The sequence below is a fragment of the Choloepus didactylus genome, chromosome 7 (assembly GCF_015220235.1).
Source record: "Choloepus didactylus isolate mChoDid1 chromosome 7, mChoDid1.pri, whole genome shotgun sequence".
NCBI lineage: Eukaryota > Metazoa > Chordata > Mammalia > Pilosa > Megalonychidae > Choloepus > Choloepus didactylus.
This window is the reverse complement of record NC_051313.1, coordinates 62,592,660-62,620,528: the sequence shown is the minus strand read 5'-3', so window position 1 is coordinate 62,620,528 and position 27,869 is coordinate 62,592,660. Positions and strand designations below refer to the sequence as shown.

The 27,869-nt window shown below is 38.1% G+C and overlaps 1 protein-coding gene across 2 annotated transcripts in view; it reads right to left on the bottom strand.

Annotated features, from left to right (window-relative positions):
* The window catches only part of MDN1 (midasin AAA ATPase 1), a 197,052-nt gene that overhangs the window by 142,183 nt on the left and 27,000 nt on the right, over positions 1–27,869 (bottom strand). For both annotated transcript variants that reach the window (XM_037843494.1, XM_037843495.1), the window contains exons 3-9: positions 16,005–16,229; positions 15,487–15,594; positions 15,217–15,406; positions 13,197–13,439; positions 12,783–12,914; positions 10,109–10,212; positions 8,620–8,734 (exon numbers count right to left, since the gene is read on the bottom strand). In XM_037843494.1, the coding sequence (XP_037699422.1) occupies positions 8,620–8,734; positions 10,109–10,212; positions 12,783–12,914; positions 13,197–13,439; positions 15,217–15,406; positions 15,487–15,594; positions 16,005–16,229 (1,117 nt within the window). The remainder of the gene's footprint in view (positions 1–8,619; positions 8,735–10,108; positions 10,213–12,782; positions 12,915–13,196; positions 13,440–15,216; positions 15,407–15,486; positions 15,595–16,004; positions 16,230–27,869) is intronic.

Genomic DNA, 27,869 nt, shown 5'->3' with positions numbered 1-27,869 from the left:
TAAAGGAAATCAAGAAGACCCTAGAAGAGCATAAAGAAGACATTGCAAGACTAAATAAAAAAATGGATGATCTTATGGAAATTAAAGAAACTGTTGACCAAATTAAAAAGATTCTGGACACTCATAGTACAAGACTAGAGGAAGTTGAACAACGAATCAGTGACCTCAAAGATGACAGAATGGAAAATGAAAACATAAAAGAAAGAATGGGGAAAAAAATTGAAAAAATCGAAATGGACCTCAGGGATATGATAGATAATATGAAACGTCCAAATATAAGACTCATTGGTGTCCCAGAAGGGGAAGAAAAGGGTAAAGGTCTAGGAAGAGTATTCAAAGAAATTGTTGGGGAAAACTTCCCAAATCTTCTAAACAACATAAATACACAAATCATAAATGCTCAGCGAACTCCAAATAGAATAAATCCGAATAAACCCACTCGGAGACATATACTGATCACACTGTCAAACACAGAAGAGAAGGAGCAAGTTCTGAAAGCAGCAAGAGAAAAGCAATTCACCACATACAAAGGAAACAGCATAAGACTAAGTAGTGACTACTCAGCAGCCACCATGGAGACAAGAAGGCAGTGGCACGATATATTTAAAATTCTAAGTGAGAAAAATTTCCAGCCAAGAATACTTTATCCAGCAAAGCTCTCCTTCAAATTTGAGGGAGACCTTAAATTTTTCACAGACAAACAAATGCTGAGAGAATTTGCTAACAAGAGACCTGCCCTACTGGAGATACTCAAGGGAGCCCTACAGACAGAGAAACAAAGAAAGGACAGAGAGACTTGGAGAAAGGTTCAGTACTAAAGAGATTCGGTATGGGTACAATAAAGGATATTAATAGACAGAGGGGAAAAATTATGACAAACATAAACCAAAGGATAAGATGGCTGATTCAAGAAATGCCTTCACGGTTATAACGTTAAATGTAAATGGATTAAACTCCCCAATTAAAAGATATAGATTCGCAGAATGGATCAAAAAAAATGAACCATCAATATGTTGCATACAAGAGACTCATCTTAGACACAGGGACACAAAGAAACTGAAAGTGAAAGGATGGAAAAAAATATTTCATGCAAGCTACAGCCAAAAGAAAGCAGGTGTAGCAATATTAATCTCAGATAAAATAGACTTCAAATGCAGGGATCTTTTGAGAGACAAAGAAGGCCACTACGTACTAATAAAAGGGGCAATTCAGCAAGAAGAAAAAACAATCGTAAATGTCTATGCACCCAACCAAGGTGCCACAAAATACATGAGAGAAACACTGGCAAAACTACAGGAAGCAATTGATGTTTCCACAATAATTGTGGGAGACTTCAACACATCACTCTCTCCTATAGATAGATCAACCAGACAGAAGACCAATAAGGAAATTGAAAACCTAAACAATCTGATAAATGAATTAGATTTAACAGACATATACAGGACATTACATCCCAAATCACCAGGATACACATACTTTTCTAGTGCTCACGGAACTTTCTCCAGAATAGATCATATGCTGGGACATAAAACAAGCCTCAATAAATTTAAAAAGATTGAAATTATTCAAAGCACATTCTCTGACCACAATGGAATACAATTAGAAGTCAATAACCATCAGAGACTTAGAAAATTCACAATACCTGGAGGTTAAACAACACACTCCTAAACAATCAGTGGGTTAAAGAAGAAATAGCAAGAGAAATTGCTAATATATAGAGACGAATGAAAATGAGAACACAACATACCAAAACCTATGGGATGCAGCAAAAGCAGTGCTAAGGGGGAAATTTATAGCACTAAACGCATATATTAAAAAGGAAGAAAGAGCCAAAATCAAAGAACTAATGGATCAACTGAAGAAGCTAGAAAATGAACAGCAAACCAATCCTAAACCAAGTAGAAGAAAAGAAATAACAAGGATTAAAGCAGAAATAAATGACATAGAGAATAAAAAACAATAGAGAGGATAAATATCACCAAAAGTTGGTTCTTTGAGAAGATCAACAAGATTGACAAGCCCTAGCTAGACTGACAAAATCAAAAAGAGAGAAGACCCATATAAACAAAATAAGGAATGAAAAAGGTGACATAACTGCAGATCCTGAAGAAATTAAAAAAATTATAAGAGGATACTATGAACAACTGTATGGCAACAAACTGGATAATGTAGAGGAAATGGACAATTTCCTGGAAACATATGAACAACCTAGACTGACCAGAGAAGAAATAGAAGACCTCAACCAACCCATCACAAGCAAAGAGATCCAATCAGTCATCAAAAATCTTCCCACAAATAAATGCCCAGGGCCAGATGGCTTCACAGGGGAATTCTACCAAACTTTCCAGAAAGAACTGACACCAATCTTACTCAAACTCTTTCAAACATTGAAGAAAATGGAACACTAACCTAACTCATTTTATGAAGCTAACATCAATCTAATACCAAAACCAGGCAAAGATGTTACAAAAAAGGAAAACTACCGGCCAATCTCCCTAATGAATATAGATGCAAAAATCCTCAACAAAATACTTGCAAATCGAATCCAAAGACACATTAAAAAAATCATACACCATGACCAAGTGGGGTTGATTTCCAGGCATGCAACGATGGTTTCAACATAAGAAAATCAATCAATGTATTACAACACATTAACAAGTCAAAGGGAAAAATCAATTGATCATCTCAATAGATGCTGAAAAAGCATTTGACAAAATCCAACATCCGTTTTTGATAAAAACACTTCAAAAGGTAGGAATTGAGGGAAACTTCCTCAACATGATAAAGAGGCATATATGAAAAACCCACAGCCAGCATAGTACTCAATGGTGAGAGACTGAAAGCCTTCCCTCTAAGATCAGGAACAAGACAAGGATGCCCGCTGTCACCACTGTTATTCAACATTGTGCTGGAAGTGCTAGCCAGGGCAATCCGCAAGACAAAGAAATAAAAGGCATCCAAATTGGAAAAGAAGAAGTAAAACTGTCATTGTTTGCAGATGATATGATCTTATATCTAGAAAACCCTGAGAAATCGACGATACAGCTACTAGAGCTAATAAACAAATTTAGCAAAGTAGCAGGATACAAGGTTAATGCACATAAGTCCGTAATGTTTCTATATGCTAGAAATGAACAAACTGAAGAGACACTCAAGAAAAAGATACCATTTTCAATAGCAACTAAAAAAATCAAGTACCTAGGAATAAACTTAACCAAAGATGTAAAAGACCTATACAAAGAAAACTACATAACTTCTACTAAAAGAAATAGAAGGGGACCTTAAAAGATGGAAAAATATTCCATGTTCATGGATAGGAAGACTAAATGTCATTAAGATGTCAATTCTACCCAAACTCATCTACAGATTCAATGCAATCCCAATCAAAATTCCAAAAACCTACTTTGCAGACTTGGAAAAGCTAGTTATCAATTTATTTGGAAAGGGAAGATGCCTCGAATTGCTAAAGACACTCTAAAAAAGAAAAACGAAGTGGGAGGACTTACACTCCCTGACTTTGAAGCTTATTATAAAGCCACAGTTGCCAAAACAGCATGGTACTGGCACAAGATAGACATATAGATCAATGGAATCGAATTGAGAATTCGGAGATAGACCCTCAACTATGAGCCGACTGATCTTTGATAAGGCCCCCAAAGTCACTGAACTGAGTCATAATGGTCTTTTCACACAAATGGGGCTGGGAGATGTTGGATTCCATATCCAAAGAATGAAAGAGGGACCCCTACTCACCCCCTACAACAAAAATTAACTCAAAAATGGACCAAAGATCTCAATATAAACAGAAAGTACCATAAAACTCCTAGAATAATGTAGAAAACATCTTCAAGAACCTTGTATAGGCGGCCACTTCCTAGACTTTACACCCAAAGCACAAGCAACAAAAGAGTAAAATAGATAAATGGGAACTCCTCACAGCTTAGAAGTTTCTGCACCTCAAGGAATTTCTCAAAAGGTAAAGATGGCAGCCAACTCAATGGGAAAAAAATTTTTGGACACCATGTATCTGACAAAAGACTGATATCTTGCATAATAAAGAAATCCTACAACTCAATGACAATAGTACAGTCGGCCCAATTATCAAATGGGCAAAAGATATGAAAAGACAGTTCTCTGAAGAGGAAATACAAATGGCCAAGAAACACATGAAAAAAATGTTCAGCTTCACTAGCTATTAGAGAGATGCAAATTAAGACCACAATGAGATACCATCTAACACCGGTTAGAATGGCTGCCATTAAACAAACAGGAAACTACAAATGCTGGAGGGGATGTGGAGAAATTGGGACTCTTATTCATTGTTGGTGGGACTGTATAATGGTTCAGCCACTCTGGAAGTCAGTCTGGCAGTTCCTTAGAAAACTAGATATAGAGTTACCATTCGATCCAGCGATTGCACTTCTCGGTATAATACCCGGAAGATCGGAAAGCAGTGACACGAACAGATATCTGCACGCCAATGTTCATAAGCAGCATTATTCACAATTGCCAAAAGATGGAAATCAACCCAAATGTCCTTCACAGATGAGTGGATAAATAAAATGTGGTATATACACACGATGGAATACTACGTGGCAGTAAGAAGGAACGATCTCGTGAAACATATGACAACATGGATGAACCTTGAAGACATAATGCTAAGCGAAATAAGCCAGGCACAAAAAGAGAAATATTATATGCTACCACTAATGTGAACTTTGAAAAATGTAAAACAAATGGCTTATAATGTAGAATGTAGGGGAACTAGCAATAGAGAGCAATTAAGGAAGGGGGAACAATAATCCAAGAAGAACAGATAAGCTATTTAACGTTCTGGGGATGCCCAGGAATGACTATGGTCTGTGAATTTCTGATGGATATAGTAGGAGCAAGTTCACAGAAATGTTGCTATATTAGGTAACTTTCTTGGGGTAAAGTAGGAACATGTTGGAAGTTAAGCAGTTATCTTAGGTTAGTTGTCTTTTTCTTACTCCCTTGTTATGGTCTCTTTGAAATGTTCTTTTATTGTATGTTTGTTTTCTTTTTAACTTTTTTTTCATACAGTTGATTTAAAAAAGAAGGGAAAGTTAAAAAAAACAAAAAAACAAAAAAAAAACAAGGGAAAAAATAAAAGATGTAGTGCCCCCTTGAGGAGCCTGTGGAGAATGCAGGGGTATTCGCCTACCCCACCTCCATGGTTGCTAACATGACCACAGACATAGGGGACTGGTGGTTTGATGGGTTGAGCCCTCTACCAGAGGTTTTACCATTGGGAAGACAGTTGCTGCAAAGGAGAGGCTAGGCCTCCCTATGGTTGTGCCTAAGAGCCTCCTCCCGAATGCCTCTTTGTTGCTCAGATGTGGCCCTGTCTCTCTAGCTAAGCCAACTTGAAAGGTGAAATCACTGCCCTCCCCCCTACGTGGGATCAGACACCCAGGGAAGTGAATCTCCCTGGCAACGTGGAATATGACTCCCAGGGAGGAATGTAGACCCGGCATCGTGGGACGGAGAACATCTTCTTGACCAAAAGGGGGATGTGAAAGGAAATGAAATAAGCTTCAGTGGCAGAGAGAATCCAAAAGGAGCCGAGAGGTCACTCTGGTGGGCACTCTTACGCACACTTTAGACAACCCTTTTTAGGTTCTAAAGAATTGGGGTAGCTGGTGGTGGATACCTGAAACTATCAAACTACAACCCAGAACCCATGAATCTCGAAGACAGTTGTATGGAAATGTAGCTTATGAGGGGTGACAAGGGGATTGGGAAAGCCATAAGGACCACACTCCACTTTGTCTAGTTTATGGATGGATGAGTAGAAAAATAGGGGAAGGAAACAAACAGACAAAGGTACCCAGTGTTCTTTTTTACTTCAATTGCTCTTTTTCACGCTAATTATTATTCTTGTTATTCTTGTGTGTGTGCTAATGAAGGTGTCAGGGATTGATTTGAGTGATGAATGTACAACTATGTAATGGTACTGTGAACAATCGAAAGTACGATTTGTTTTGTATGACTGCGTGGTATACGAATATATCTCAATAAAATGAAGATTAAAAAAAAAAAAAAAAAAAAAAAGACATAATGCTGAGCAAAATAAGCCAGGCACAAAAGAGAGATATTGTATGTTACCACTAATGTGAATTCTGTGAAAAATGTACAATGTTTTATACTGTAGAATGTAGGGGACCTAGAGATACCAATTAGTGGGGGGGAATGATAATCTAATAAGAACAGATAAACTATGGAGGGTAATCTCAATGTTATGGGAATGCTCAGGAATGATTATGGTTTGTAAACTTTCTTGGATATAGTAAGATCATGTTGGAAGCAATAGAGTTATTTTAGGTTTTTTTTTCCTCTTATTCCTTTGTTTTCTTAGGGGTTGTTAATTTTCTTGGGGTATGGAAGGAACATGTTGGAAGCAATGTAGTTATTTTAGATTATTTGTTTTTCTTACTCCTCTGTTTGGACATGGTTTATTAATTTTCTTGGGGTATGGTAGGAACATATTGGAAGCAAAGTAGTTATTTTAGGTTATTTGTTTTCCTTAATCCATTGCTTTGTTTGAAATGTTGTGGGGTTTTTTTGGTTGTTGTTTGCCTGTTTGTTTTTAATTTTTTGATAAACAAAGTTAAAAAATTGAAAAAAAATCAGTAGAAAAATGGGAGTAAAAACTAAATGACAAATAGGGTGGGATGGGGGGATGGTTTGGGTATTCTCTTTTCACTTTTATTTTTTATTCTTATTCTGATTCTTTCTGATGTAAGGAAAATGTTCAGAAATAGATTGTCGTGATGAACGCATAACTATATGATCATACTGTGAACAGTTGATTGTATACCATGGATGACTGTATGGTTTGTGAATATATTTCAATAAAACTGAATAAAAAAAAAAAATTAAAAAGAAAGGAAAGAAGGAAGGGAGGAAGAAGGGAAGTGGAAAGGGGAGTGAAGGGAGGAGGGGAGAGGAGAGGGCAGAGAGGGAAGGAGAAAGAGAAAAAACAAAACATTTAAGCTATCAATCGTCCTAAGGGCATGTATCTTCTCCATTGATGAATGTAGTTTAGATTTAGGAACAGGGTAAGAGAGGAAGAAATATCAGGTCTACACAAAGGGAGGGACGAATTAAAGGCAGAATTTTCCCTCCCATCATGGAATTGGGGCCCAAAAGGGGCAAAATCTCAATAAAAGGATGAACTAGGTAAAAAACAACCTATTTCACAAAGGAAGACACCAAGAAAAATTGCCTATTTTCACCATATCTCTTGATAGAAGGGGTAAAAAAAAAAAGTCAACTGAGAATTCAGTAGCCTAGCCTTACCTGGGATTTGTCATTTTTTTCTACCTGTGTAATTCTAAAAATCTTAAACCAAGAGTCTATTTTAAATTGGTCCTGGGTTGGTCATGTCCAGTGCTTTGCAGAAGCAAATGCAAAGGAGGAAAACACCCTCTTACTCCAGCCTCAAAGATGTCCCACAGTTAAAGATCCACTGAATGTGAGCCCCCAATCAAAAATGACAAACACAGGAGGAAAACCCATGAACAAGAATCAACAGACTTCCAATGGCAAAAAAAAAAGCCAGTAGCACAATGACATGAGAGATGAGAATTATTAGATACTGAGCACATATGTAGTTTCAAGAAACAAAAGAGAGTATCAAAGACCAAATAAGGAATCAAAGAAACTTCCAAAATGATGCAAATCTGTAAACAAAACAAAAAGAACTTCAAGAATAAAAATTAGAATTGAAATTTTAAAATTCAAGAAATGAATTAAATAGATGATTAGTCGTAGCAGAAGAGAATTTCAAGAATGGAAGATAAATGTGAAGACATTTTCCAGAATACAGACAAGAAAGATAAAAAAAGATATAAAACACACATGAAAACACATGGAAAATAGATCAAGATGTCTAATATACATCTAATCAGTTCCAGAAAGTCATAAAGCAAAGCATCCTTCCCATGCCTGTATTACCACTGACAATGGTTTAACTGCTGTTCTCCAAGATGAAGCATTGGGGAATGGCAACCTTTCCAAGAAAGGATATAGACCCAAGGGAGCATCATAAAGTGAGGCAGACCAACAATCTAAGATAACTAGCAATACTTACAAACTTTATAAAATAATTCATCTCAATTTTCATTAAAATGCAGAAAAAATGTACAGTAATTTGTGAACTATAAAAGATATTAGTTACAAATCATTTAGTAAAAATATTCTTTATGGACAACTGGGTTAATTTAAATATAGCCTGAGAATTTACATGACACCAAAGATTTCATTTTATTAGGTATAATAATATGACTATCCAATATACATGTAAATGCCCTTAATTTTTTAGAGATGCATATTGAAGTATATTCAGGGATCAAATGTTATGGAGTTTGCTTTAAAATACTTTACCAAAGAAAAAATAATAGACAAAGCAAATATGGTAAAATGTTAATATGTTATCTATTAAATTTAAGTTGATAAGTATTTTGGTGGTTCATTATACTATTCTCTTTACTTGGCTGCATGTTTGGAACTTTCCATAATAAAAAGTAAAAGAGAAAGCATTAATAACTTATAAAATTAGAATATTAGAAATTATTATTTCTAATAAACACATACCTCATTCAGTTCTGTTTTATCCATGTTATCCAGGTAAATTTTGGTCCAATATTTGTCTAGCAAAGCAGCATGACTATTTAGTGGTCGATACCAATTTCCTCCCCAGCTCAAGAGTCTACATTTCAAAATAAAAAACAGTCATGCAAAATTCGCAATTTTAATCTTGAATTATGCCCTTGACTAATCACTTACTGTACCTCACAAATGAATAATACTTACGATCCTTTCTGCCAGATACTGTTGGGCTTATAGGGCAGACGACAAATGAAAGGCTGACAGCTGACCCAGGTGTGACTATTTTTTTCTTTATTAGAGGTTTAACTATTGTAAATTAGTCTCTGAGGTAAGTGTTTTGATCTCAATGACATGTTCCTCATCCATAACCATAAATAACTTCAAGAAGGAGAAAGCATAATCCAAGGCCCACAGCATTAAAAATAAGTCTGCTGTTACCAGAAGATACAGTACCTGAAATTATTTAAAAATTTCTAGAAGAGGAGGAGGTAGGGGAAGGATATTTGTTAAACACATATTTTGTGCAAGCTAGCTGTTTATACCTAAGCCATTTAATTTAATCCTTGCAACTGTCCTGAATGAGAAGGGTCATTCTCTTCGTCTAGAACATAAGGACATGGAGAGCAATGTCACTTGCCCACCGAGTTATGACTACAAACGACAGACATCTATCCATGATGTCTTAAAACTGTGGGGGAAATCCATGAACCTAACAGGAAAGAACTTCACTATTCCTATGAATAAGATTAGGGTCACTTAAAATTAAATAGGTCTGGCAAGGTGTTCCTTGAGCACTGTTAAGTTAGTTCCACATGCCTTCTGGGAGTAAATGATCACTGAACTACAGGAAACATCGATATAATCACTAAATATAATCTCACACTAGTTTCACTCTGGGGGATTTTAAGACTTCAGAGAACCTAGCAGTAGGAATTGAACCACAGGGACACATACTAAGTCTGCTCAATTTTTATTCCTTTTGATGCTTATGATCAATTAATTTTTTGAATTGTTTATAATCTACACAGCAGCAACAGCAGCATGGCTAACCATCAATTGGGCACGTGCCAAGTTACAGGTGTTTAGTGCAAACACTTCCATTTTTACAAACAACATTTGAAGTGGGTATTATTAGCTCAATCACAACCACACAGGCAGTGTTGCAAGCAGAATTTAAACCCAAAGCAATCGGATAACACTGTCTCATCCCTGATTATTTTTGAAAACAAGATTAAGTTTTTTAAACTGTTTACATATTTTAAAGTGAAATTTAAAAAAAGAAAGCCTCTGTTTTCCAAATATCTTCATTAAAATAGTCGAGAATGAGAAAGTTGGATCTGTCATCCATTCTAGCCAACCTTGCTTAAGGACAGAATTCTATTTCAAGACTTCTGTATTCAACATTCCAGCATGTGCACTTATCAGGAAGAAGCTCTGGAGTGGGGTTAATAGGAGAAGCGTTAATAGGACTTACCTCCTGGTTGCAAAGAACTGAAATCCAGGAGCCACTTTCAGACAGTCATCTCGGCCAGGAATCAAGAGCTCTCCATTCTCCAAGAGAGGGATCAGCACAGAAACCTAAATCACAAAGCCCCACTGATAAAGCCTTTAGGACAGAAAATAACAACAACAAAAACAAACAAACAAAGAAACAAAAAAAACAGCTCTCTCTAAATGAGGAGCACATCTTTAAAGGAAACTCCAGTTCTGACAGGTGAAGGAGGGTCAAAATGCAGGTGGAATATCTGAGCCATCTACACCAGTACAACCCTCACTGTATCATTCATTCATTCAACAAACATTCATTCAATGCCTACTATGGACAAAAAAGAAAAAACACTAAGGATATACACATGGCTAAAGTTTTACAGCATAGAGTCTGACAGGATAACAGATATGCCACCCACCATGATAACATGATCATTATTCTCTAGGGGTATACAAAGTGATATCTGAAGATAAAGGGTAGCTCTGAATCAGAATGCAGTCACTTAGAGGCAGGACAATGAAACCTTTCCATAAGTAATAACATTCACTGAATCTTAAAGCATAAGCTGGAATTAGCCTGGTTTTGTAGAAAAGAAATGACTCACATACTCCAGGCAAAAAGATTCAAATGCATAAAAGTTTATATTCCTAAGAGCATGCATGAGAGAATTTTGCTATGGTTGGGGTGAAATGTGCATAGTGAAAAGCTTTAAGACTTAGAGGTAGAGAAGGACCCAATCTTAAAGGCCTCCTGTGCTGAGCTTAGCAGTTTGAACATTTTCATGAAAGGAAAATTTTAAGCTGGGAAAAAATATTTTTTATTTTAGAAAACCAAATGTACAGCAGTATGGAAGATGTGAAAGGTAGCTAGCTTGAAGGAAAGGAGGCCAGAAAAGATACTCAGGTAACAAAGACCAAAAAAAAAAAAAAAAAAATTTAAAGAGACCCATATTAAGGCAGTGGGAGAGGAGAGAACAGAATAAAGAGAAAAGGAAAAAGAAATAAGTAATACCGGGACTCCTTGAATGAGGGCTAGAGGAAGAAGGAGGCATCTGTCTCTGGCTTGGCAACAATGTGGCAGAGAAGACTGTCTAAAGAAAGAGCAGAGCAGGGGGGTGGGGCGGGATGGGGAGGAATGCAGAGATAATGCACAGTGGGTGCGGGGTTTCTGTCTGGGGTAATGGGAAATCTCAGGTAATGGATGGTGGTGAGGGTAGCAGAACATTGTGAATATGATTAATCCCACCGAATGTTATGCTTGGGAGTGGCTGAGATGGGAAAGTTTATGTTGCATACATGTTTCCACAATTTAAAAAAAAAAGAGCAACTAAAGAGACAATGACAATTCAATGGTCCTGGACTGGATCTAATAATGGAGGAAAAAAGACCTGGTACGTATGAAAAAAATGGAACATAGACTAAAAACTTTACAGTTGAATTCTGTAACTGAACTTAAGGGAGTTCCAAAAGGGAAGACCCTTTCTTACTTTTAGGAAACATACATGAAAATATTACATGTTCAAGCAGCATAATGTATACAACCTACTCAATGTTCAGAAAACTAAAAGAAAGAGAAAGATGAAGATGATAAAAGAAAGGAAGGGAAGGAAGGAAAGACAGACACAGCAAATGTGGAAAAATGTTAAAATTCATCTATCTGGGTATTAGGGGTACAGAGATATGTTGGCTTTTTCTGTATGGGTTTGTATTATTTTTTGCAACTGTCCTGTAAGTTTGAAATTATTTCAAAATAAAATGCCTAAGAAAAAAAACAAAAACAAAACTCAATGAATACTTTTAAACTGGACCTGTGATTTATATTTGTTTTCTTATTTAAGTTTTATTGGTAGGAGTCAGCCCAAATCTAGGCTTAAGAAAACTGAGTTTGCAGCCCTACAAAACTAAGCATCAAGACCCTAAAACAGAGACCAAACTGTGAGGCCCTGTCTGGACCAACATCCCCAGGACAACTTTATATCATAACACTGTGAAAGCATCAGATATAATATTAATTTTAAGCCACTCTTTCCCCTCGCATCTCCTGAAACCTCACACACACACACACACACACACTTTCTTTCCAATCTCAGCAAAATCTGCCCAAAGAAAAAATTTTTCATTCTGCAATACATTATTTTGTCATAGTTTACAGAATACAGAGGAAATATGACTGCCACCCTGACTGAATTTTATACACAAAGATGTGGTCTTTAAAAGACCAAAATATATATTCAGCATATTTTTCTTAATGGAACAAGGACAAACATACTCTTATTACATCATCTCTTCCCTTCATTTCTCCTCAGCCCACTGAAGCCAAAGTTCTCAATATATCTGTAAAATGGTTAAGACATTTCCCACTGGGCTTATTCTTGGATTGACTGCAAAACTGGTCACATATTCAACTACAGGAGGTAAAAAGTGCAGAACATGACAATGAGCACATACAGAGTTTTACAGATTCTCCATCAAATAAGAAACCAGCTGAATAATCCAAGAGGTCAAATCAGATTAGGTAGGTATCCATCAATAAGCTTCCTACAACAGTATCATCTCTAATCAAACACCCTCTTTGTTTAAATCATCCTCAGAATCGCCATTAACAAAATGTTCTTCAACAACAGGAAAGATGACAGGAGGCAAATAGCGAGAGAACATACCACATCTAAGGGGGCATAGTCAATGTCCTCCAGAAGGATCCAATGACCCTTTGTGGCTGCCTGGGTCAGGGTGCCAGGCTGCCACACAAACTCTCCTGGGACATCTGTACAGCGATACATCCCCAACAGCATCTGCAGAAAGAGGATAAATTACTCAAACCACACATCTGAGGTGCCAAGGCTACATTCTTTGGTTAATTCTGTTAAATTTCTATAAGGAGATAAGCAGGCACTTGAGGTTTATGCAGCCTGGCCCCATCATTTACTAGAAAGACCAATAATTGTTCTCATATTCCCTTAGCATAAAATATATACATACATATACATACACACACACACACAAACACACACACACACACTGGAATGCAAATTACAAGCATGACAACCCTCCAGAACTTGTCATTTCTTAATTACCTTACTGTCAGTCTGATCTCCAAGCTGGACTTTCAGAAGCTGAGGAGGCTTCCTTCTACCTGTCATTGCAGCTAAATGTTCAACTAAGGAAGTTTTGCCACATCCTATTGGTCCTTCCAACAACACAGCATTCTGCGAAGCCACTGCCATAGCCAGGGTCTGAAGATTTTTGCAGACTGACTCAACCAGCACATAAGACCTAAGGGCCAGCTCCTGTTCACATGAAGAACTCCTATTACTAGCCTAAGGAGGCAAGTCATAAATAAAAAGCATGTCAAGAAGAGTCTCCTCCAAAAGAACACAAGTTAATTTCTACAATGATCCCCCTCTGCCAAAAAAGAGGTAATACCAGGAAATCCCACTTCTAGGGATATACCCAAAAGATTTCAAAGCAGGGATTGGAACAGATATTTGCAAACCAATGTTCATAGCAGCATTACTCACAACTATCAAAAGACAGAAGCAACCCCACATGTCTATCAATTGATGAACGGATAAATAAAATGTGGTATATACATACAATGGAATACAATTCAGCTGTAAAAATGAATGCAGTTCTGATTATGCAACAACATGGATGAAACTTGAAGACATGTTGAGTGAAATAAGCCAGACACAAGATAAAAAAGGACAAATATTATATGACCTCACTGATATGAAATAATTAGAATAAGCAAACTCATAGAGCCAGAATCTAGAATACAGGTTACCAGAGGATGAGGTGAGGGTAAGGAATGAGGAGTTAAGGCTTAAATTGTACAGGGTTTCTATTTGGGTTGATTATAAAGTTTTGATAATGGATGGTGATGATGGTAGCACAGTACTGTGAATGTAATTAACAGCACTGAATTCTATATTTGAATGTGATTAAAAGGGGAAATTTTAAGTTGTACATATGTTAATAGAATAAAAAATTAAAAAAAATATGACAGTACAACACAAACAGTGAACTCTATTGTAAACAATGAACAATAGTTAATAGTACAAACGTAAAAATGTTCTTTCATGAATTGTAACCAATGTATCACATTAATGCAAGGTGTTAATAACAGGGTGGTATATGGGAATTCTATTTTATGCATGATTTTTCTGTAAACATATAACTTCTCAAATTAAAAAAAGAATAAAAGAATATGATGTGAGGAAAGTGGGCAGGAATTAAATGAAATATAACTGATAATGAATTTATAATTGTTGAAGCTGGGTGATGACAAGGATTCATTACACCATTTTTTCTACTTTAGAATATGCTTGACATCATCTCTAACAAAAAGTTAAAAAATAAAAAAATTAAAAATGGATCCAATATAGATGGGAAAAAAGAACTCTTGGAAAGTAGAGTGATTAATAACTTTTAAGGGATAGTAACTTTTCAAACATGGCTAGCTCCCTTAAGATATGTGAAAACAGACAACTAAAATGTTAATAAAGTATTCCATTTGAAAAAAAAAAGAAAAAAGATATGTGAGGACAAAATGAGAGATTTAGGGCTGGAAGCTCTTGAACTTTCCTTGGGGCTGCCACCTTCAGCAATTTAGAAGGCAGCTAGACCGTAGCACCATGCTACACTCCTATCCTAGCACCACCCAAATACCCAACAGCAGGTCCATCCCAACCAGAATCCTTCTGTATATTCCAATTTGAATGCCCCAAACCCGGTTTATGCTATGATAGTGGTCATTCTATTCACATTAGTATGTGAACATCAATATGGATCACATGTACACACATCAACTTCATGCAGATGTCATAGCAAGCAAATGAGAAAATACATGGAAGAGCTATGCTCAAGTTAAAGGTGTCACACAGACATCATTACTATTTCCAATTTAATATTTAAAAGGAACAAAAGGAAGATTACAAAGAAATGCCCTGGGCGAAATTCTCCCTGAACACTTCCAAGAATGGAACAGCAATTTAGCAAACTCAATTTGGCTACTCACATCTAGTACAAAGAGACAGCCAAAGGAAAACACACACACAGTTTTTAGAAGGGGGCACCCTACTGAGGCCAACACACCTGCTCTCCAAGTGTAGGTGGCTGCCCAGGCAACACCACGCCACAGACAGCAGTCACCCTGGAGGAAAGGTCGGCTGAAAAAAGGTGTCCCTGTAAGCACTGCAGCTCCTTCTTACGCCAAAGAGAGGTTTCCGGATTGGCCAAAACCAAAGCCTTCTCCAAGTCCTGCAGCTGGGCCTCTTCTAGCAACCTGAGGGAAACCAGGATCTCATCAGTTACTTTAATGAACAGTAAAGCCCAATCAATATCTCCAGGAAGGATTCTGCTTACCTCAACCTGAAATGGATCAATTCTTCACTACTGAAAATCTTCTTAAGGAATGATAACTTGTGCTCTTCATTCATACAGGTGACCAAAGCAAGACAATTGGCTGTGTACCTGGAGAAAAAAAAAAACACACATGAAAATTCTACTGACTTGCAGTTGATTCTAAAGAATAAAGAAAATTTACTAGCCAACTAGTCACTAGAAAAGGAAACCTTAAAAAATTATAACACATTGTAGAGTAGAAAATACAAATCACTTATGATGAATTCACTTGACTGAACATGAAAAAGGTGAAATTCCATTCTGATAGAACTATGCCTAGGGTGATTATTTGCTTCACATTCATATTACTTCATTTTCTTCTGAAGCAACACATGATTAAGGAAAGAAAATAAGAACCCAAAAGGCACAAAAGCAATAAATTTAAAATGGTTTCCTTTCCCTCCCCTGCCCCACACAATTCCACATCCTCTCTACCATTCCCAAGCTAGAAGCATGGGAAATGTCCAACAGCTACACACCAGCGGACCAATGTGTCATGGCTTCTGAGGAGAGGGACACACACACTCCAGTCCCAGAGCTCCCGGAACACAGACTGTTCTTGCTGCAGAAACTTGTAGGCTGCTTCCATTAGATCCCGGAGCTTCATGCGCCTGCGCCCATAGCGTACCGGATTAGCATCTGAACTCTCTAGGAAGAGTCTTTGAAAGACTGGAGAAGCATCCTTGAAATATCTCAGGGCAAACCTGCAGAAAGAAAGAGAGTTAGAGAATTTTCATTTATTAGTAGGAATATCAAAGTACCCATCTCTAACCTGAGACAAAACAGCAGAACATAACAGGAATTCCCAAGGGGCCAGGAACAAAGAAAGATGAATGCTAAATCCACTCAGTCCTAAAACTGTAACCTGTTCAAGTTCAGGAACCGGGACCAAGATGTAAGATATCTGAATAAGAGGATGCAAGAACCTAAAGTGATTTCCTCAATGGCAGAGTACTTACTTCAATTGTTTACTACCAAAAATGCATTCATTTTCAACATTTACTGAATTCTTAATGTGAGCTAAACTCTGTGTTAAGCCCTGGGGAGTCAAAACCAAGGAAATACTTTTCTTGAGGAGCTTGTTGTCCAGTAAAAAAACAGCCACTTACAGAAATGAGAGGCATAAAGTAAAAAAGATTCAGTGGAACCTGGCAGAGTCAAGAAGAGATGCTTAGGTTGCATCTTAAAAGATGAAACAGAGATCCTCATGTCAGCACGAAGGAAAAGGCCATTCCAGGCAGAGGAAAGAAAAAGTTCAAGAGAAAGCAGGGAACAGCCTGGGGGGTGAAGCAACTAGATGCTGTGTGTGATAGCTGAAGAACAAGGAAAAGATGTCATGTGCTGATTTGGATATATTATGTCCCACAAAAGCCATGTTTTAATCCAATCTTGTGGGATATTTGGATTAGGTTGTTTCCATGGAGATGTGACCCACCCAACCGTGCGTGAGACCTTTTGATTATATTATTTCCATGGAGATGTGACCCCGCCCATTCAGGGTAGGTCTTAATTAGATCACTGGAGTCCTTTAAAGAGGGCTCACACAGAGAGCAGAGAGGACAAAACGCCCCAAGAGTGGCTGAGAGACTTTTGGAGAGACACTTGCTGACGCTTTGAGATGTTTAGAAACGTTTGGACATTTAACTAAGCTAAGAGATTAAGCCCAGAGTTTGCCCCAGAGAGGCTAAGAGAAGAAACAAGACAAACACCCAGAGACATTTTGGAGAAAGCCATTTTGAAATGCAACATGGGAGATGCCAGCCATGTGCTTTCCCTGCTGACAGAGGTGTTCCAGACGCCATCAGCCATTTTTCAGTGTAGGTATCCTGTTGTTGCTGCCTTAGTTTGGACACTTTCATGGACTTAGAAGTGTAAATTTGTAACTTAATGAATCCTTCTTATAAAAGCCAATCCATTTCTGGTATTTTGCATAACAGCAGCATTAGCAAATTGGAACATGTCACCTAGCAGGAAATAAGGCTGAAGGGAAGGGCAGGGGCCAGATCACACAGAGCCTGGGAGGTCATATGACATGACACTGGACTTCACTGTACTGTCCATGTTTCCACACAGATATATTCTTCCAGGAGAAAATCCAAGGGGCTATATGAAAAACACTGGAGTAAACCCAAGTTAAGCAAACTTCTGTATTTATTTACTCATTGAACAAATATTTATTGTGGACCCAATATATGGCAGGCCTGTGTTAATGAGCATGGGAGAGCAAGCTGACTAGATGCCTCAGAAGACATCAGGCAGAGGAAGGATCTGATGATGGCTGATGGTGATGAATACTAACACCTACCTATGGTTTACCAACTATCAGGCACTAGAGGTTAAGGGATCGAAAGAGAAGGGATGGTGGCTAGACAGCAAGCAGCTAGTCTCATACCCAAACACATACATCTCTGCTAGAATGTTAACACCAAGAAGGCAGGAGTTTGGGTCTATTTTGTACAATCCTGTATCCCTGTCACCTAGCACAGTGCCTGACACATACTAGACAGTCAACAAATAGTTGTTAAATTAATTACTTCACTTAATTCTCATTATAAACTACAATGGAGGTGGTGAATGAAAGCATCCTTCAGGAAGTAATTCTGCAGGGAAAACCTACTGTACTAGGGAAAGGCAAAGAAAAAGTAGAAAGAATAAACACAGTGACAAAAAGTGATTCCATACAGGTCACCAAGACCTTGTGGGAAAAAAGTCAAAATAGGAAGGGAAAAATTAAAAAAGTTTACAGTTTGTAAGCATAAAAGTTAGATCCAGTTGAATTAGACCAATCTAAGCAAAGTTTTCAACTGAGGCAGTAACTATACCTATGCCACTCCCAGTCTCTCCAGCTACAGAGCTGCCTCCTATGCTAATTACATCTTAATAAGAAAAGTCATGAAATCAAAAAGTTCTTTTAAAAATGCAAATTATATATTAAGAAACTTGAGCCTGCTCTACAGAACTTTCTGTGCACTATAGACATGGTGATTTTCTCAGCAGATTCTGGTCGAATTAGTATAGGTAATAAATGATGTAGTAGCTCATTCTTGTTATTTCTTCTGTTGCACTTCTTGGCATGGTTGCCTGGAGGAAGACCCAAGGACTGGGAAAATGCACAAATGCAAACTCTTCTGATGCCCTGTATGTGCTGGCCTAGGTTGGAAACTACTGATTTTGCCTACTGCTGAAGACTGCTTTTCCTGCAACTTCATCATCGAGGTCTGCTCTGAAAAGAGGGTAGAACAGGGAGCCAACCAGCAACAATAGATATTATTATCCTTAACTGAAGTCTAGAGTGGTTAGGTTATAGTTGCTGTTGGGGATTGAATCATGTCCCCCACAAAAGACATGTTCAGTTCTAACCCCTGGTCTGGTGGGTGTGGACCCATTATAAATAGGACCCTTTGAGGGTGTTATTTTTAGATGAGGCATGGCCCAACTGAATGAGGGTCAGCCTTAATCCAATTACTGGAGTCCCTTATAAGCAAAAGAAATTCAGACACAGAGAAAGCCACAGGGAGCAGTCAGAAGCAGGAGGTCAGGATAAACCCAGAAGAAAATGGAGAGCACATCAACAAGTGACAGGAAAGACAAGGAATCCCAAGGATTGCCAGCAGCCAGCACCAGAAGGCTACAGATTTGGGAGAGAAAGGAAGCTTTGCCAAAATCTTCCTATAACCTTAAAACTGTGAGCCAATAAATTCTCATTGTTTAAGCCAACCCACTGTGTGGCTTTGTCAAAGCAGCTGAGAAAGTAAGGCATTTGCTCAAAGTCACAATATGCTATTAAGTGTAGACTAACTATTAGAATTCAGGCATTCCAACACCACACTCTGTGTAATACACCTGCTCCACTGCAGACATGAAGATGGATTCATCAGGAGTTGGAATTTACTACTAATGTCAACTCTGTGAAAAATGTAAAATAAATGTTTATATTGTAGAATGTAGGGGACCTAGAGATAGACAGCAACTAGTGAAAGGGGAACGATAATTTAATAAAAACAGATAAGCTATTGAGGGTAATCTCAATGTTATGGGAATGCTCAGGAATGATTATGGTTTTATTGGGTATGGTAAAATTTTTATTTTAAAATTTGAAATTAAATTTTAAAATTTAATTTAAATTAGTACTAATTTGCACACTTTCCTGGATGTACAACAGTGGGGAAAAAAAAAAAAAAAGACCTTTGGAAGGAAACATACCAAACTATTAATAGCAGTTATCACTGGAGGGTAGGATTTCAGGATGAAAGGACTTTTTATTTTTACAATGCTGTAATGCTAAGTATTATTTGAATATATTACTTCTGTAATTAAAATAAGAAAAGAAAAAAATGGATATCATTCCACCAAGGCATTCTTTTCCTCATGGGGATGCTGTCAAAACAAGTGAAATTGTTCTTGGAAGAGAAAAAAGTCCAATAAATCACAAAAGATGCAAGATGTTATCTTTAAGGCACTTCTAAATACTTGTTAAATTACCTACGAAAAGTTGTATAATAGCAGAAATACTTTTAGTGCTTCATTTTGTTGTATGCCAGCATGATTCACTGTCCAAATACAGCATTTACACATGCAACATGCTCTTAAAGAGGACTTCCTTGCAGCACCATAGCATTCTATCTGCTATTGTTCACAAAGACCATGCCTGGGCCTGTCCATTATTGCTCTTTCCAATCACCATCAGGCAACACTGATGTGAATCCCCAAACTGAGAATCCACAAACTGGCAGCAGATGCAAAACTGAGTCAAGAAATTAATTCAAACTACAATCCAAAGGAACTTAGGTGATTATTCATTCCATGCTGGGGTTATTGGTATCATCAATAGCTATAACATGCTGGTAAGATCAAGAACCATGTAAGTCAATTAAAAAATAGACCAGTGGCTCTAAAAGGATGAGGAGGCAGCATCACAAAGTAGGAAAAAAGAGTATGCGCTTTGGAGGAAGCCAACCTGAGAGTGAATCCCAGCTCTGCCACTTTCTATCACGGGGACCTTGGGCAAGTTAACTAGTACATGTAAGCCTCAGTCTCCTCATCTGTAAAATGGGAATAACACCTGAAGTTTGAAAGGCTGAGACAATGCCTTTAAATCAAGAGTAGTTGTGGTAGTTCTCATTTTTAATGAAAGGCAAACTTCAAAAAGATCGGCATACAAAGGTTGAGAGGAGTGCGTAAAAGGGACCTGCAAGGACAGGGGGAAAGGGGAGAAATGAGAAAAGAGAAGAACAAATTAAGAGAAAAATCAAGGAACTATAGAAGTAAAACGTAGAAGTAAGGTCCAATCAACTAGAAATAAAGGTTACACTCTGAGAAAACACTAGTTTTTTTTAAAAAAATCTACAAGGCCATAGACTGAAAAGATTTGGGAACACAAGTCTACTCAAAATGCAGAATGGAAAGTTAGGAACAAAACTGGACAATTTAAAAAAAAAAAAAAAAAGAGCCATAACTGATATATAACAACAGAGAATGCATCAACAGACCACTAGTGTTCTCCAAGACTCCTCACAAAGAATTCAGCAAAGAGTAAAAATTTAAGGACTCTAGATATCAAAACAGTAGTGAACTACATTAATTCAACTACAAACAACTCCCACCCCAAACCCAAACCTGTCTTGAAAGACTACTGAGATTCCTCACGGAAACCACAAGTAAGTACGGAGGTGGGCCTCAGAAAGAGCCATGACCCGGAAATGAAAGGCATTAGGATTTCAGGGAATGTGACCAAGCTCCTCCTCTCCAGTCTCTCCAGTTTTTTTTCCCCATCCACTGATACCCCATTTCTCTTCTCCTCTTCATTCTTCTTCTCCTCTCCCTTCCTCCACAATCTACTGTAATACAAAACTTTCTCTACTTTCTAGGAGGATAACACACTCATTTTTCTTATTTTAATGCTATCCTTGCTCTCCTTAAGTGTCTGGCTCACACCCGATTGCAGCACTTACCATTTAACTGTTGGCAAGTCTGCTTTGAGTTCCTTAAGCACAAGGACCCTGTTATATTTGACAGTTTCTATCCCCATGATGTGGCCTAGAGCTTTAAAAGAAACTTTTGATATTTATCTACTGAATGAATGATTGCATTCTATCTAAATATATTAGGTAAAACTTACCTTCTACTACAAAGGAAATATGGAGCACTTGCCAAGTTAATCAGCTACATTTTTTAAAACTAAAAATTAAAATCCCATTGCAACTTAGCCCTTCAGTCTTCCCTCTGTCCCCCACCATCTCTCTGTCCCTAAGGCTCCCTCTCCTTCCCCTTCAAGTTGCCCCTTCTTACAGACCCTCAATCCCCCAACCCCCCTTAGTTCTTTGGTTTTCTTCTTCTGGCTGACATCAAAAGTGGCCAAGTCCTGCCGAGGCGGGGCAAGATGGCAGACTGGTGAGCTGTAAGTTTTAGTTACTCCTCCAGGAAAGTAGGTAAAAAGCCAGGAACTGCGTGGACTGGACACCACAGAGCAATCTGTCTTTGGGCATACTTCATACAACACTCATGAAAACGTGGAACTGCTGAGATCAGCGAAATCTGTAAGTTTTTGCGGCCAGGGGACCCGCGCCCCTCCCTGCCAGGCTCAGTCCCGGGGGAGGAGGGGCTGTCAGCTCCGGGAAGGAGAAGGGAGAACTACAGTGGCTGCTCTTATCGAAAACTCATTCTACTGATTCAAACTCCAACCATAGATAGACTGAGACCAGACACCAGAGACTCTGAGAGCAGGCAGCCCAGCAGAGAGGAGACAGGCATAGAAAAAAAACAACACGAAAAACTCCAAAATAAAAGCAGAGGATTTTTGGAGTTCTGGTGAACACAGAAAGGGGAAGGGCGGAGCTCAGGCCTTGAGGCGCATATGCAAATCCCGAAGCAAAGCTGATCTCTCTGCCCTGTGCACCTTTCCTTAATGGCCCTGGTTGCTTTGTCTATTAGCATTTCAATAACCCATTAGATCTCTGAGGAGGGCCGTTTTTTTTTTTGTTTTTTTTTTTTGTTTGTTTGTTTGTTTTTTTAAATCCTTTTTGCTTTTTCTAAAACAATTACTCTAAGAAGCTCAATACAGAAAGCTTCAAAGAATTGCAATTTGGGCACGTCAAGTCAAGAGCAGAACTAAGAGAGCTCTGAGACAAAAGGCAATAATCCAGTGGCTGAGAAAATTCACTAAACAACACAACTTCCCAAGAAAAGGGGGGTGTCCGCTCACAGCCACCATCCTGGTGGACAGGAAACACTCCTGCCCATCGCCAGCCCCATAGCCCAGAGCTGCCCCAGACAACCCAGTGTGACGGAAGTGCTTCAAATAACAGGCACACACCACAAAACTGGGTGTGGACATTAGCCTTCCCTGCAACCTCAGCTGAATGTCCCAGAGCTGGGAAGGTGGAGCAGTGTGAATTAACAAAGCCCCATTCAGCCATCATTTGAGCAGACTGGGAGCCTCCCTACACAGCCCAGCAGCCCAGAACTGCCCTGGGGGGACGGCACTCACCTGTGACATAGCACAGTCATCCCTCAACAGAGGACCCGGGGTGCACGGCCTGGAAGAGGGGCCCACTTGCAAGTCTCAGGAGCCATACGCCAATACCAAAGACTTGTGGGTCAGTGGTAGAGACAAACTGTGGCAGGACTGAACTGAAGGATTAGACTATTGCAGCAGCTTTAAAACTCTAGGATCATCAGGGAGATTTGATTGTTAGGGCCACCCCCCCTCCCCGACTGCCCAGAAACACGCCCCACATACAGGGCAGGCAACACCAACTACACACGCAAGCTTGGGACACCAATTGGGCCCCACAAGACTCACTCCCCCACTCACCAAAAAGGCTAAGCAGGGGAGATCTGGCTTGTGGAGAACAGGTGGCTCGTGGACGCCACCTGCTGGTTAGTTAGAGAGAGTGTACTCCACGAAGCTGTAGATCTGATAAAGTAGAGATAAGTACTTCAATAGGTCTACAAACCCTAAAAGAACCCTATCAAGTTCAGCAAATGCCACGAGGCCAAAAGCAACAGAAAATTATAAAGCATATGAAAAAACCAGACGATATGGATAACCCAAGCCCAAGCACCCAAATCAAAAGACCAGAAGAGACACAGCACCTAGAGCAGCTACTCAAAGAACTAAAGATGAACAATGAGACCATAGTACGGGAGATAAAGGAAATCAAGAAGACCCTAGAAGAGCATAAAGAAGACACTGCAAGACTAAATAAAAAAATGGATGATCTTATGGAAATTAAAGAAACTGTTGACCAAATTAAAAAGATTCTGGACACTCATAGTACAAGACTAGAGGAAGTTGAACAACGAATCAGTGACCTCAAAGATGACAGAATGGAAAATGAAAGCATAAAAGAAAGAATGGGGAAAAAAATTGAAAAACTCGAAATGGACCTCAGGGATATTATAGATAATATGAAACGTCCGAATATAAGACTCATTGGTGTCCCCGAAGGGGAAGAAAAGGGTAAAGGTCTAGGAAGAGTATTCAAAGAAATTGTTGGGGAAAACTTCCCAAATCTTCTAAACAACATAAATACACAAATCATAAATGCTCAGCGAACTCCAAATAGAATAAATCCAAAAAAACCCACTCCGAGACATATACTGATCACACTGTCAAACATAGAAGAGAAGGAGCAAGTTCTAAAAGCAGCAAGAGAAAAGCAATTCACCACATACAAAGGAAACAGCATAAGACTAAGTAGTGACTACTCAGCAGCCACCATGGAGGCGAGAAGGCAGTGGCACGATATATTTAAAATTCTGAGTGAGAGGAATTTCCAGCCAAGAATACTTTATCCAGCAAAGCTCTCCTTCAAATTTGAGGGAGAGCTTAAATTTTTCACAGACAAAGAAATGCTGAGAGAATTTGCTAACAAGAGACCTGCCCTACTGGAGATACTAAAGGGAGCCCTACAGACAGAGAAACAAAGACAGGACAGAGAGATTTGGAGAAAGGTTCAGTACTAAAGAGATTCGGTATGGGTACAATAAAGGATATTAATAGAGAGAGGGAAAAATATGGCAAACATAATCCAAAGGATAAGATGGCTGATTCAAGAAATGCCTTCACGGTTTTAACGTTGAATGTAAATGGATTAAACTCCCCAATTAAAAGATATAGATTCGCAGAATGGATCAAAAAAAATGAACCATCAATATGTTGCATACAAGAGACTCATCTTAGACACAGGGACACAAAGAAACTGAAAGTGAAAGGATGGAAAAAAATATTTCATGCAAGCTACAGCCAAAAGAAAGCAGGTGTAGCAATATTAATCTCAGATAAAATAGACTTCAAATGCAGGGATATTTTGAGAGACAAAGAAGGCCACTACATACTAATAAAAGGGGCAATTCAGCAAGAAGAAATAACAATCATAAACGTCTATGCACCCAATCAAGGTGCCACAAAATACATGAGAGAAACACTGGCAAAACTAAAGGAAGCAATTGATGTTTCCACAACAATTGTGGGAGACTTCAACACATCACTCTCTCCTATAGATAGATCAACCAGACAGAAGACCAATAAGGAAATTGAAAACCTAAACAATCTGATAAATGAATTAGATTTAACAGACATATACAGGACATTACATCCCAAATCACCAGGATACACATACTTTTCTAGTGCTCACGGAACTTTCTCCAGAATAGATCATATGCTGGGACATAAAACAAGCCTCAATAAATTTAAAAAGATTGAAATTATTCAAAGCACATTCTCTGACCACAATGGAATACAATTAGAAGTCAATAACCATCAGAGACTTAGAAAATTCACAAATACCTGGAGGTTAAACAACACACTCCTAAACAATCAGTGGGTTAAAGAAGAAATAGCAAGAGAAATTGCTAAATATATAGAGACGAATGAAAATGAGAACACAACATACCAAAACCTATGGGATGCAGCAAAAGCAGTGCTAAGGGGGAAATTTATAGCACTAAATGCATATATTAAAAAGGAAGAAAGAGCAAAAATCAAAGAACTAATGGATCAACTGAAGAAGCTAGAAAATGAACAGCAAACCAATGCTAAACCAAGTAGAAGAAAAGAAATAACAAGGATTAAAGCAGAAATAAATGACATAGAGAACAAAAAAACAATAGACAGGATAAATATCACCAAAAGTTGGTTCTTTGAGAAGATCAACAAGATTGACAAGCCCCTAGCTAGACTGACAAAATCAAAAAGAGAGAAGACCCATATAAACAAAATAATGAATGAAAAAGGTGACATAACTGCAGATCCTGAAGAAATTAAAAAAATTATAAGAGGATATTATGAACAACTGTATGGCAACAAACTGGATAATGTAGAAGAAATGGACAATTTCCTGGAAACATATGAACAACCTAGACTGACCAGAGAAGAAATAGAAGACCTCAACCAACCCATCACAAGCAAAGAGATCCAATCAGTCATCAAAAATCTTCCCACAAATAAATGCCCAGGGCCAGATGGCTTCACAGGGGAATTCTACCAAACTTTCCAGAAAGAACTGACACCAATCTTACTCAAACTCTTTCAAAACATTGAAAAAAATGGAACACTACCTAACTCATTTTATGAAGCTAACATCAATCTAATACCAAAACCAGGCAAAGATGCTACAAAAAAGGAAAACTACCGGCCAATCTCCCTAGTGAATATAGATGCAAAAATCCTCAACAAAATACTTGCAAATCGAATCCAAAGACACATTAAAAAAATCATACACCATGACCAAGTGGGGTTCATTCCAGGCATGCAAGGATGGTTCAACATAAGAAAAACAATCAATGTATTACAACACATTAAAAACTCGAAAGGGAAAAATCAATTGATCATCTCAATAGATGCTGAAAAAGCATTTGACAAAATCCAACATCCCTTTTTGATAAAAACACTTCAAAAGGTAGGAATTGAAGGAAACTTCCTCAACATGATAAAGAGCATATATGAAAAACCCACAGCCAGCATAGTACTCAATGGTGAGAGACTGAAAGCCTTCCCTCTAAGATCAGGAACAAGACAAGGATGCCCGCTGTCACCACTGTTATTCAACATTGTGCTGGAAGTGCTAGCCAGGGCAATCCGGCAAGACAAAGAAATAAAAGGCATCCAAATTGGAAAAGAAGAAGTAAAACTGTCATTGTTTGCAGATGATATGATCTTATATCTAGAAAACCCTGAGAAATCAACGATACACCTACTAGAGCTAATAAACAAATTTAGCAAAGTAGCGGGATACAAGATTAATGCACATAAGTCAGTAATGTTTCTATATGCTAGAAATGAACAAACTGAAGAGACACTCAAGAAAAAGATACCATTTTCAATAGCAACTAAAAAAATCAAGTACCTAGGAATCAACTTAACCAAAGATGTAAAAGACCTATACAAAGAAAACTACATAACTCTACTAAAAGAAATAGAAGGGGACCTTAAAAGATGGAAAAATATTCCATGTTCATGGATAGGAAGACTAAATGTCATTAAGATGTCAATTCTACCCAAACTCATCTACAGATTCAATGCAATCCCAATCAAAATTCCAACAACCTACTTTGCAGACTTGGAAAAGCTAGTTATCAAATTTATTTGGAAAGGGAAGATGCCTCGAATTGCTAAAGACACTCTAAAAAAGAAAAACGAAGTAGGAGGACTTACACTCCCTGACTTTGAAGCTTATTATAAAGCCACAGTTGCCAAAACAGCATGGTACTGGCACAAAGACAGACATATAGATCAATGGAATCGAATTGAGAATTCAGAGATAGACCCTCAGATCTATGGCCGACTGATCTTTGATAAGGCCCCCAAAGTCACCGAACTGAGCCATAATGGTCTTTTCAACAAATGGGGCTGGGAGAGTTGGATATCCATATCCAAAAGAATGAAAGAGGACCCCTACCTCACCCCCTACACAAAAATTAACTCAAAATTGACCAAAGATCTCAATATAAAAGAAAGTACCATTAAACTCCTAGAAGATAATGTAGGAAAACATCTTCAAGACCTTGTATTAGGAGGCCACTTCCTAGACTTTACACCCAAAGCACAAGCAACAAAAGAGAAAATAGATAAATGGGAACTCCTCAAGCTTAGAAGTTTCTGCACCTCAAAGGAATTTCTCAAAAAGGTAAAGAGGCAGCCAACTCAATGGGAAAAAATTTTTGGAAAGCATGTATCTGACAAAAGACTGACATCTTGCATATACAAAGAAATCCTACAACTCAATGACAATAGTACAGACAGCCCAATTATAAAATGGGCAAAAGATATGAAAAGACAGTTCTCTGAAGAGGAAATACAAATGGCCAAGAAACACATGAAAAAATGTTCAGCTTCACTAGCT